At 43.3% G+C, this 12,824-nt stretch overlaps 1 protein-coding gene across 1 annotated transcript in view; it reads right to left on the bottom strand.

Moving 5' to 3' along the window:
* Positions 1-12,824, bottom strand: part of LOC110530206 (solute carrier family 53 member 1) — a 34,055-nt gene that overhangs the window by 8,029 nt on the left and 13,202 nt on the right. The window contains exons 3-9 of the mRNA XM_036985763.2: positions 4,812-4,913; positions 4,211-4,431; positions 2,547-2,696; positions 2,216-2,381; positions 1,892-2,079; positions 1,235-1,414; positions 821-983 (exon numbers count right to left, since the gene is read on the bottom strand). Of these exons, the coding sequence (XP_036841658.1) occupies positions 821-983; positions 1,235-1,414; positions 1,892-2,079; positions 2,216-2,381; positions 2,547-2,696; positions 4,211-4,431; positions 4,812-4,913 (1,170 nt within the window). The remainder of the gene's footprint in view (positions 1-820; positions 984-1,234; positions 1,415-1,891; positions 2,080-2,215; positions 2,382-2,546; positions 2,697-4,210; positions 4,432-4,811; positions 4,914-12,824) is intronic.

Genomic DNA, 12,824 nt, shown 5'->3' with positions numbered 1-12,824 from the left:
ACACAGAGTTACACATGGAGTAAAACAAACATACAGTCAATAATACAGTATAAACAAGTCTATATACGATGTGAGCAAATGAGGTGAGATAAGGGAGGTAAAGGCAAAAAGGCCATGGTGGCAAAGTAAAAACAATATAGCAAGTAAAACACTGGAATGGTAGATTTGCAGTGGGGGAATGTGCAAAGTAGAAATAAAAATAATGGGGTGCAAAGGAGCAAAATAAATAAATAAATAAAATGCAGTAGGGAAAGAGGTAGTTGTTTGGGCTAAATTATAGGTGGGCTATGTACAGGTGCAGTAATCTGTGAGCTAGAATTTAACATAGAACATAGAATTTATTTACAGGAATTTAATATACTCATGAGTTTTAGATGGAGTTGACTCCAACACTTAACACCCATGCAAATAATAACATCAACGGGATAAAATGTGCTTGAACAAGGCTAGGTGGTGGTGTGTATGTTTATTTGGACTGGATAGTGTTTGGAGTGAGCCGTCTGTGGACTTGGTTTTGTTTGTTTGGACTCGAGTTCACTTTGTTTGGACAAAAGTCTTGAGGGTATGTTTAGTGTGGGCTTGTTTTGACTGAGATTTGTATGCTTGGATAAGGCTGCGTGTTGTGATGACTGAGAGTGAGAAAGAGAGAGATACAGAGAGAGGAGGCGGGGATAAAGGAGAGGAAGAGAGAAATGAAAGTAGCCACCAGAAATGAGAAAAGCCCTGATTGTTGAGCTGACTGATTGATAGTCAAACTAACAAGCTTATTGTCCATTGAGCTTGGAGTGTGTTAGTGTGTGTGTGTGTGTCCGTTGCTTACTGTCGCGCAGTAGCCCGTCTTGTTGCTTCCAGTCGAGCTCAAAGCTGTAGAAACAGATGAGGTACTCCAGGTCCATCAGAACCACCCCTAGAGAGTTAAGCTGGTCGGCCAGCCAGAAGTCTGCAAACTCTACCCTGTGGAACGGGGCTGTCACCACACGGAACTGGAGGAGAGGGAGGGATAGGGAGAAATGTAGAGAGGTGGGGAATGGAGAGAGGGAAGAGAGATCATGTGAGAGAAATATATATATATCTGACTACGGATGCATAGGACAACAAAGACAGAGCATTTGGCAACATAAAATGTCTATATTTTACCCCTTTCCCCCGTCATGATGACAGGCACATGTTCAGACATGTTCTGCTGCCATATAACATTTGACAGTGCACTTCTTCGGCATTCTGAGCGTCTCACCAGCAGTTTGAGGAGCCAGAAGCGTGACTTGTAGTAGAGGGTCTTGAAGGGGTTGATGAGGAAGAGGAAGAAGAAGCCGTAGAGGACCAGCGGGTTGGCCTGCATGGGCACCAGGATGGACTTGGAGAACAGACAGGACAGGATGCTCACACACCACAGCACCCCCAGGAAACCAGCAATCTATGTGGAGGAGAGGAGAGGCAGGTTAACTGATGTTGTAATTTGATTGAAAACGCCATCTATTCGTGTCATTCCGTTCTACTGCTTATTGCTTTGGCAACAGCTGATTTGCTCCCTTCATGCCAATAAAGCTAGTTTCAATTTGAGACAGAGAGGGAGAGAATTCAAGCAAATGACTTGATACTAATGCGAAAAGCTAGATTCAGTAACACTACACTAAATGTGACCATAAAAAGCCACATAGATAATATGAACGAGTAATAATAATCAGAACGATATGACTAAAACTCAACCAGTGTCCAACAACAAACTTCTGGGACCAGACTAATATATGCGCCATTCATAAGACGCTTTTATCCAAAGTTAGTTATGAGCGCATACATTTTACTTAAGAGTGGCCCCGGGAATCGAACCCAAAATCCTGATGTTGCAAGCGCCATGCTCTCCCAACTGAGCCACACAGGACCAAACTCTTACCTCAAAGAGGTGCTGGTGGGAGAGGTTGTTGCGGGGGTTGAGCTCGAAGATGAGCACATGGTTGACCCCAGCCTGGCGCCAGCCATACGTGTTGATGCCCAGCAGGAAGAGGAACTCGATCAGCAGGAAGCCGCCGCGGTAGATCCTCACCAGTGGCCACACGTTGGCATTCTCTATCACAACCGCAGCTAGAGGGCAGGACGATTAATAACCCATTTATAACACATTAACGTCAGCTTTCCGTCAACAACTGAGCTGTCAAATCCTGAACTAGAGCACTTAGGCCCGTAGAAATGGGGATGGAGGGAGGGATGACGGGCGTACCAGTGATGACAACGGTGACCATGAGGACGAGGAAGACGCCACAGTACAAGCCAACCCTAAAGGTGGTCCACGCCGGAGCTGGCTGTGCAGCACCCAGTGGGGGCACTCGTAGTCTCTTCATGGCTCTTTGTCTGTCTCCTCCCTCCAACTCTTGTGTTACCAGGGCCTGAGAGAGCGGTGGAGACACAGCGAGAAAGGAAGAGATTGTCACAGCTAAAAGTTCAAGACAAGATGATAAGCAAATAAAACTGAAATTATTATGGTACATTACTGCTAGCCAATGCTTTTCATTGATAAGAGGGGGGAACAAAATGGCTATCCAATCCAGTACCTCAGTCTCAGAGATGAGCTGGGTAATCTTCTTGCAGGTGTAGAAGGGGGCCACCTCCACGTGGGCCACGCGCCACTCGGCTCCCCGCGACGTCTCCAGGATCTTATCATGCTTCTTCAAGATCTTACGGAAACCTGTGAAGTTCAGATTCTGGGGAGAGGAGAAACAGTTGAAGGATTATAATAGGAGTCTCCCAGAGAATTCTTAGGACGAAAACTTATTGCAATGGATCAGAAGGTGACACAGGACAACAAGGTTAGGGTTTGCGGTAGTGTCTAGGGTTTGGTGATTAGGAGCTGGTACCTAACTTGGTAGTTCTGCAGCAGGATGAGGCTGAGGTAGTATCCAGAAGTAGTGTATAAGGGGGTAGTATCTAGGGGTAGTGTCTACTAGGATTGGTTGGTATACTGTATACCGGGGGTATTTGGAAAAAGCCACAGGATTGTTTTTCGATACCGTCAAAACTATTTCTTTGACGTTTTTTCAATATGTTGGACTATTTGTAGCTACCTTTTTAATACCTGGGGTCAACATGTGCAATATGTTAGGAGATAAAGCAGATTGAGTTCTTCACATCACCTGTTTCACATGATCTTACATTATGAAGCTTGCTGTAGTTCCCCAGAATAGTTATGCCAGTCACGTGTTTGTTTGTAAATAGCACAATGGGAGAAAGCGGGAGCAGGTGAGTCCATAGCAGTCTATCTATTGACGAGTCTCTGTTGTGCAGCGCACATGAGGTGATGAAGTTACAATTCAATACTAAATGTTTGCCATCAGATATCTTATAAAGGCTTTCTGCCAGAAGTCAAAGAGCTCTGGATGAGTTCTGTACAGCTGCCATTTTTTCCCTGTGCTTCCTACTAGCGTTTTTTTTTGTCTCCTCCCTTCTTCTCCCCTCTGCTCCATGTACACATGCTGCTCTTCCTTCAGAAAAGCATGCATCACAACTTGGCTCATTTGCACAACTTCTCTCGTTCACATTCGCTTGTAAATGTCCACACTCACCGAAAGTTACATTTGGTAGCTACTAGCTATGCTTGTATAGCTTTATGGGCTGGATTTGCCCGTCTTTGCAATTAGTTTGTTCGTTTTTGCAAGTTAGCATTTAGCTAACAGCGTCTATGTGATTTCACTATTAGTTTGTGCTGCTTTTGTTAGTATTCTGGTAATAGAGGCCCAATGGGCTTTTCTTGTGTTTTTAGCACCCCCTTGTGTGCTATGCCGGTAATACCGTAAATTCCAGGATGAGTGAAGCACGGTTTTACAATATGAAAATCTGGATACCGCCCAAGGGTCTAACTTTGTAGTTGTGCAGCAGGATGGGGCAGTGTCAAAGGGGCAGTGTCAAAGGGGCAGTGTCAAAGGGGCAGTGTCAAAGGGGCAGTGTCAAAGGGGCAGTGTCTAAGGGGCAGTGTCTAAGGGGCAGTGTCTAAGGGGCAGTGTCTAAGGGGCAGTGTCTAAGGGGCAGTGTCTAAGGGGCAGTGTCTAAGGGGCAGTGTCTAAGGGGCAGTGTCTAAGGGGCAGTGTCTAAGGGGCAGTGTCTAAGGGGCAGTGTCTAAAGGGCAGTGTCTAAGGGGCAGTGTCTAAGGGGCAGTGTCTAAGGGGCTGTGTCTAAGGGGCAGTGTCTAATGGGCAGTGTCTAAGGGGCAGTGTCAACTAACCTGGTAGTTCTGCAACAGGATGAGACTGAGGTAGAACTCTGAGAAGGCCAGTTGCAGGTCTTTGATGTTGCGGTGTTTGCAGCGCTCCTGCTGGGACAGGTGGAAGACGGCCTTGCGGCGGCGACGGAGGCCCTGCATGCTGCTCTCCCGCTGGGCATCCAGTGAAGACTGCAGCTCATTCTGCAGCGTGGCGAAACGGCGCTGGGCCTCGGCTAGCTTTTCTGAGAGAGGGAGAGGAAAGAAGAGCGGGAGATAGACGAGAGAGGGGGGCAGGGTCATGGGAAGAAGGGGAGAGAGAGGGAGATTGAGTAAGAGAGACAGGGAGATTGTGTAAGAGAGAGGCAGTCTGATTCATTCTCTGTTGCCTAACTATTGGTCTTTGGCAGGAAGATTCAGTCCCTAAGGGATTCATGTTTGTCTTCTGACCAGATGGGCTATTAGTGGCCTAGACCTGTGGAGGAGAATGTGACTGTTTGCTAGTAATGCAATGTGAATGTGCTGTTGGTTTTTGTACAATCATCGAAATAGGCTAGCTAAGTAGAGAAACAAACTGTGGTTTGGTTATATCAGGTGCATGAAATCGAGCATCATGCACAGTTACCAGAGTAGAATGTGTTGATTTTGGCCAGCTCCTTCTCACACGTCTGAAAGAACTTCTCCTCAAACTTGGCGTAGTACCTCTTGACCGTGTCCTCGTCGGTGACTGGAAAGACAAGAGAAGATTTGAAGCACAAGGCAAAAATGTGGTGTTATTCATCTTCTCTCTTTTCCAGACAAGCTGATGTTTGCAAATGTCTTTGAGACCTTGGTATTTTTTGCCACCTGTGATATTGCGCAGTGGTCCTTTCGCCAAAGATAGCCTCAACCCAGTCATTTCACATATTTGATGCATTTAAACACTAGCAGCCCATATTTAACTATCTAGTCAACTTAGAAAGATTGTTTAGAAGGGAATTTAGAAGGGAATACATCAAAACATGTGAAACGACTGGAGTCTTAAGTAGGGACGTCAAACGTTCATCCTGCTGCACAGACCCTATGGACGCTCTAGTCTAGAACGCCTTGTTAAAATTGTGCTTAGGAGATTTTTCTAAACTCTCTCCATGGATAAAGTAGAAAGAAATGGATGTCATTATTGTAAACGTGTGTGAATATGCTACATTTACTATCATCATATATTGGGGCGACAGGGTAGCCTAGTGGTTAGAGCATTGGACTAGTAACCGAAAGTTTGCTAGATCGAATCCCTAAGCTGACAAGGTAAAAATCTGTCATTCTGCCCCTGGACAAGGCAGTTAACCCACTGTTCCTAGGCCGTTATTGTAAATAAGAATTTGTTCTCAACTGACTTGCCTGGTTAAATAAAAAGGTCAAATAAAAACATGGAAATAATGAATTAAATTACACTCATTTCCATATGGTGGACAAAACATTACACAAGCTTGCATTTTCACCACAAAATGTAGTGGAATTAAACATCCGTTTTACCTCAGATTGGAGATGTTATTATAAAAAGTGTATAGTCATCACGCCAACACTAAATGGATTGCTTGAATCAGATTCATATATTTGGTTAGGTACTGTTGATTTTGTCATACGCGTCTGTCCGTCGCAGGACTTAGCGCCACTGTCATTTTCAAACTTAAAAATAGCACAGACAATTCGGGACGCTCTCGGTATAAAAGTCGCTGGTCCACAAACTAATACACGGATTTGACCGTCATCACTGAAACGAAAGCAACCCGTCACTAATTAGAACTACGTGTGGAGAGGCGATTCGTTGAAATTATCCAGTCAAAAAGTTGCGTTTTCTATTCCATATTCACCATAAACATTTTCCTACAAGGAAATGAGTTGATAAAAGCCTACTACAGGTTGTCATCTAGCGACAGTTACATGTTTTATACCCAAGTTTGTTGTGGTTTTTCTTTTAAAAGGAGCGCAAACTATATCTGTCCCAGTTCCATTGATTTTAATACAATATCGATGCGAGTGATTCATTTGCACGCTCTATTGATTGCAGTAGAACAAGCTAATCAATTTCAGTCTAGAGTGACCGATTGGTAAATATTGGTGCGTGAGCAGTTTTTAAAAAGGTACTCATTTTGCAAAATACAGTAATCTGAACACAAGTGTGACGTGTGTGTCATTTTTGTCTTCGTCTTCAACAGATCACAACTTATTGCAGCATATTGATTATGAATTGACATTTAAAAACAGTGTTTTGACACAGCTATAATTCCAAATCCATGACAACAGGAAGCAGCAATAGTATAATTTTCAACTTATGTTTTAGTAATATAAACTGTACCTTTTAAATTACTTTTCAGGATTCTACTTAATCCGGTCAGAACTAATGGACTAGCCCAAAAACATGTTATGATATATTGATTTTGATGATATTAGTGTCTTGCCTACCCTAAGTCTGCATTGGCAGAGGCTGTCCTAAGAGATGGTACGGTAGGTTATTGTGAGACGCCGTAGAGAGCAAGGTTTCCGTACATACATTACGCTGTCATTATTAACCTCTCAAAGTTAACTTATTCAGCACATTCAGGTGGCATGACATGGTGGAGATGACATTGACAGTGTTATGACAACAGACAGCAGCTCTAGTCCGTTCATAATGCTGAGAGCCGCAGAGGTCTTTTAGAATGTAGAACAGCTGGCCATGTTTGAGAGTTCACACACAGTAGAGGGTGAGAATGTTTTGGTAGAGGTGAAAAGCAGTTTTGCAATGTTTTGAAGGAAGAGCGCTAGTGTTTCACAGAAGGCTAATATTTTCATACAGAGAGAACACAGCAGTGGTAGAACACTAGACTGCTGCGAGAGACAAAACGTGTCCAATTTCTACGGGAAGAAAATATATGATGGACATGTACAATGTGGTCTTTACTTCTGGTCCTCCTGGACGCCCTGCAGTGTGTGCAGGCTTTTGTCCCAGCTTAGCACTGAAACGTCCGACTTCATATTGTGGATTAGTTGAATCAGGTGTTTAAAATAGTGTTACACTTGAGACTGAAGCCTGCACACATTTCAGATTTTTAGGAACACTGGTCTAAAGAAGGGGTATTCAACCGGGGGTCTGGAGGTATTGAATGACATACCTACAGTAGAAAATGTTCTATCTAATGACGTCAACTTTATTTCTCAACTCCTAATATTGAGCAAATTGGCTGGTTCCAGGAAATGAGGGCCTTTTGCATCCCTTTGATATTTTAAGTATAAATTGTGCACCAATATTGAATTTTAAAAGCCTGTTATAGTCCATGAAGTACCCTTTAATATAGACCACATGAGAATTCAATAAATCAGATTTTTGTTTTATATGAATAAAGATTTACTAAATTGCCAAAATTCTGCATTTTGACATGCCCTCCGTGCAACCTCTGACTTGTAGTAAGGTTTTAACCAACATTTCTTCAAGTTTTCACCATCACTGTGAAGACCTAGTTATTTTGTTGCTTTGACAAAGTAATTTCTGAAGATTATTATTTACTTGTGATTCAAAATCTGTACCTCATTTTAAGGTCAAACCTGTTACCTTAAAGTGTGGTGTCAGCAAAATAACCTCACACTCAATGTCAACAATACAAAGATGATTGTGGACTTCAGGAAACAGCAGAAGGAGCACTCCCCTATCCACATCGACGGGACAGTAGTGGAGAGGGTGGAAAATTTTAAGTTCCTCGGCGTACACATCACAAACAAGCAGAAATGGTCCACCCACACAGACAGCGTGGTGAAGAAGGTGCAGCAGTGCCTCTTCAACCTCAGGAGGCTGGAAAAATGTGTCTTGTCACCAAAAACACACAAACTTTTACAGATGCACAATCGAGAGCATCCTGTCAGGCTGTATCACTGCCTGGTACGACAACTGCTCCGCCCATAACCGTAAGGCTCTCCAGAGGGTAGTGAGGTCTGCACAACGCATCACCGGGGGCAAACTACCTGCCCTCCAGGACACCTACACCACCCGAGGTCACAGGAAGGCCAAAAAGATCAAGGACAACAACCACCCGAGCCACTGCCTGTTCACCCCGCTTTCATCCAGAAGGCGAGGTCAGTACAGGTGCATCAAAGCGGGGACCGAGAGACTGAGAAACAGCTTCTGTCGTAAGGCCATCAGACTGTTAAACAGCCATCACTAACATTGAGTGGCTGCTGCCAACATACTGACTCAACTCTAGCCACTTTAATAATGAAAATATTGATGTAATAAATGTGTCACTAGCCACTTTAAACAGTGCCACTTTATATAATGTTTACATACCCTACATTACTCATCTCATATGTATATACTGTACTCTATTCCATCTACTGCATCTTGCCTATGCTGTTCAGCCAACACTCATTCATATATTTTTATGTACATATTCTTATTCATTCCTTTACACTTGTGTGTATAAGGTAGTTGTTGTGAAATTGTTAGATTACTTGTTAGATATTACTGCATGGTCGGAACTAGAAGCACAAGCATTTTGCTACACTCGCATTAACATCCGCTAACCATGTATGCGTATGTGACAAATAAAATTTGATTTGACCTATAGGTAAACAGACTAGACTTTTTTTTTATGTTTAGCTTGCATTCAACTGCCCCTCCCTGTTGCACTCAAGCTTCCATTTCCCCTGTCACAAGGGGATTTATGGCTGATGTAAGGTTAAATCTTCAACCCTCTTACTTTATTTGGTACTTATAGTATTTCACCTCGATGGGAACACGTACTTTATTAAAGTTGAACATGTGCTCTTAATGACAGAATGTAAACATTTGGTGAAATCAAATTTTTCACTGTCACAAATCTCAAAAGGCACCAAATTCACGGAACGATCCAATTTCACTATCTGGAATATCTGAAAGGGCGAACAGGCTACTATAGTGACATTGCTGCTGGTAAACTTTCTTGACTTGGACATTAATATTTGCCATCACATGACTAACCTTTGTTTAACCAGCTAAACAGCTGCTCTTATCCAAAATGTGTTTTCGAATTTCTTCTCCTTGCCATTTTCCATTCACCTGATGATAAGACATGTTCATCTGTATTTTTTGCTAATGTATGATGGGGCTCCATGGGCTGCCGGTTTGACTGAGAGGGGGGTCCCTGGTCTAAAGTAATTTAAAGTTTAGTATGTGCCTCGATACAGTGCTGCCACACTCCTGTAATACCTCAGAAGGCCAGCAGGAGGAACCGTTGGCAAGAGGGCAGCAGGTTGGTTCCGAGTAATTCCCAGTGTTACAGTATTAGGTTCACTTACAGTAGAGCTATGGGTAGTCCAGACAGGTGCGTCTGACTCAGTGTCTGAGCACTATCTGAGTCAGAACAACCAGACTGTGGTCTGGAAAAGACTGGGTGGGTGTCAGGGATATTTCAAGGAGTCTACCTTCCTCTTACATGCTCATGTAGGGTTCCATGTACATTTTTATCAGGTGCATTTGTGCTTGGGTAGATTACAAACTGGCACACACTGTGGCCCCCCACTGGAGTTAAGGAAAATGGTGACCCCTGTATTACGTTCTCGATGACTTGGATTCCTGAAATCGGTTTTTGAAACTATGGTACATAATCTCATATTTTGTAGGACCAAAGATGCTGAAATGAACTAGAGATGTAATAGGCTAGGAGGATCTGAGAGGAAAGGATTCATTGCCCTAATCGCCTTTTGCCTTAGATGAGAAACGATGATTCATAACAAAACGCTCATCCTTCCGCTTTCTGCAGAACGAGTCTATCATGAATACATTACACACGCAAGGACACATGCAGCAAAAGATAAATCACTGGAAGGTTTTTTTCTGGATCAAAATGGGGCTTAGATAAAAGGTCAGCCAGTCAGAGCAGCTGAATTCTGTCCAGTCCCTGGGCAGCCCGTCCAAGGATTTTCTATGCAGAAAAATCCCTGCACTGGTCTGCAACAACAACAAAAATGCTATGAGAGAGAGAGAGAGGTTATCGTTAGAGTCTGAATCCACTGGAGGAAGAGAGGATGGGGAGAATGATGAATGAGTGAATGGATATAATAGCTGAAAGATACAACTCAGAACACTCCCTGTAAAACTGTATGCTGAACAGGATGTTAGCCTGTAGAAGTGCCGTTGGTGGGAAAGTCTCCAAATATCCCTTTTACTGGCCTTTCAGGGTCTCTATGTTTTGCACGTGTCTTCAGTCAAAAGGTCATAGAGAAATGTAAACATTTTGAGAGATTTTTTTATAGAAAGGATCTTCACAGTGCTTTCCCCTACTGTCCTCTAAGCTTCAGTGATGTCTCAGTTCCCTAAATCTAGCAGATGACAAAAACAAGTTCAAAGTTTTGAGGGAGAAATACATATTACGTAGATGGGTAATGACATGATTTTAATTTCTTAATTTCTTTCTTGTGTGTGTTATGACTCCAGTTTCAATATACAGTGACACATGATGACCAAATCTGAGTGGGGACTATCCAAGAGGGGTTGTTGTGAGTCTGCAGATTAAATAGAGCTCATTTTATTAAAATATATGCTATTTTATCTCAGACAGGGATCCTGACTGTGGCTGAATCATGGACTAAATTGACAGTTTTTCCTCAATGTCCCTTTTCTTGTTTTTCCTTCGTCTTAGGCCATATATATATATATATATATAGCAACTGCACAAAAGGGGCAGAAGATGTTGCTTGAATACCAATGGGATCTTAATATTATTGAATTGCTATGAACCCCTCAATAGGCTATGGGCTGCCTCTGCTATATACCACCCAATAAAACCCTTCTCTGGTGTGATGTTAATCAAGTTCAATGTACACAAAGTGTACAAAACATTAAGAACACCCTCCTAATATTGTGTTGCCCCCCCCCCCCCCCCCCTTTGCCCTCTGAACAGCCTCAATTCATCAGGGCATGGACTCTACAAGGTGGTGAACGCGTTCCACTGGGACGCTGGCTCATGTTGACTCCAATGCTTCCCACAGTTGTGTCAAGTTGTCTCGATGTCCTTTGGGTAGTGGATCATTCTTGATACACACGGGGAAACTGTTAAGTGTGGGAAAAACCCAGCAGCGTTGCAGTTCTTGACACAAACTGGTGCGCCTGGCACCTACTACGATACCCCGTTCAAAGGCACTTCTATATTTTGTCTTGCACATTCACCCTCTGAATGGTAAACATAAACAATCAATGTCTCAAGGCTTAAAAACCCTTATTTCAACAAGTGACATCAATAAGGGATCATAACTTTCACCTGGTCAGTCTGTCGTGGAAAGAACATGGTGTTCATAATGTTTTGAACACTCAGTGTATAGTGTAAGAAGTTGAACTCCCGGGTTGATTAAGGTTATCAACTGCCCCAGGGCATGGTAACAGCCACTGTAGTACTGGTAGCCAGCCCCTGTATAACTGGTTTGGGTAACTCTATATACCTCTACAGAACTGGGTAACTGAGGCCGTCTGGGCCCTGAGGAGGGCTGACAAGATTGGAGATACACACCAACCAATCTATACACAGCTGGGTGACACACTACCAAATCACAGGAGAGCCTGAGCACTAGGCACACATTGTTGGCCTATTTGGTTGAAGAAAGACCCTTAAAACAATTTTGACACGGTGGGTAAGATGGTGGTGGCAGTGAAGTCAGACTTGTGAGCGTGCTGGTGAAGTGACATCATGATGTCTGTGTGTGAAAATTAACGGGCGAAACCAACCTCACAAGTCTGCAAACCTCAGCTGTTTTCAAGGACCATCATTAACTTTTCAATTACATTCAATTTCGCCTAAAATGGGCCTGTGATTATCGTTAGTCTGCCATGGCAAATAACAGCTATTTACACCCAGTTCTGGCACACACACGTAATGGCACAAAAACAGCAGCCGAGATAATCAACACACACCCACACACATATTCATAAGCAACAGCCATTCATAACTGTCATTTACCACACGTGGGTAGGTCGCATCCTCGCTCCCGTTCTCTCTGACACACGCACACAACACAGTGACAAACAGCTGCAGCGATCACAACAATACATTCACTCATAGTTCTATTATCATCTGTTGATTGGAAGAAGAAGAAGAAAGAAAAAAACGATGCCTTTCGGCCTAATTCATGTAGTGAACGCATCTACGGTGCATCACAGCGATGAAAACAAAGACGACTGCAGTCTGCAGTTGAGAGTTTGGAAAGGGTAGGCCTACTGAACAAAGAGCTAAGGGTATTAACAAAAATCAAAAACTCTTGGTTGGGTAGTTTCACAGTGTGCGAAACTGCGGTGTCTTCTTGGTTATGTAACACCGGTTGGTTACTACATTGCTATTACAGTAAACACACTGGGAGCATAACAGTGTCCCAATACTTTTTTGCCGACGCACTGATGAGTCGAGTTTCAACTTGGGCAACACTCCAGGCCATGTGTCCACTGTCCAGCCATAGCAACCGCACCTACAGACCCAGAGATCGGCTCGCTCCAATCCTATCAGTGGCAGTGATGTTGAACTATGACCTCAGATGAACACAGGAATCCGTGTTTGTTTTTGCTGCCGAAGAAACCCAGGGATATACAGTGTCCTCAGAACGTATTCAACCCCCTTGACTTTTTCCACATGTTGTTGTGTTACAGCCTAAAATGAAATCGTGT

This window comes from Oncorhynchus mykiss, chromosome 8 (genome assembly GCF_057628025.1).
Source record: "Oncorhynchus mykiss isolate SJ-2025 chromosome 8, ASM5762802v1, whole genome shotgun sequence".
Classification (NCBI taxonomy): domain Eukaryota; kingdom Metazoa; phylum Chordata; class Actinopteri; order Salmoniformes; family Salmonidae; genus Oncorhynchus; species Oncorhynchus mykiss.
The sequence above is the reverse complement of the archived record's forward strand: the minus strand, read 5'-3'. Positions and strand labels throughout refer to the sequence as shown.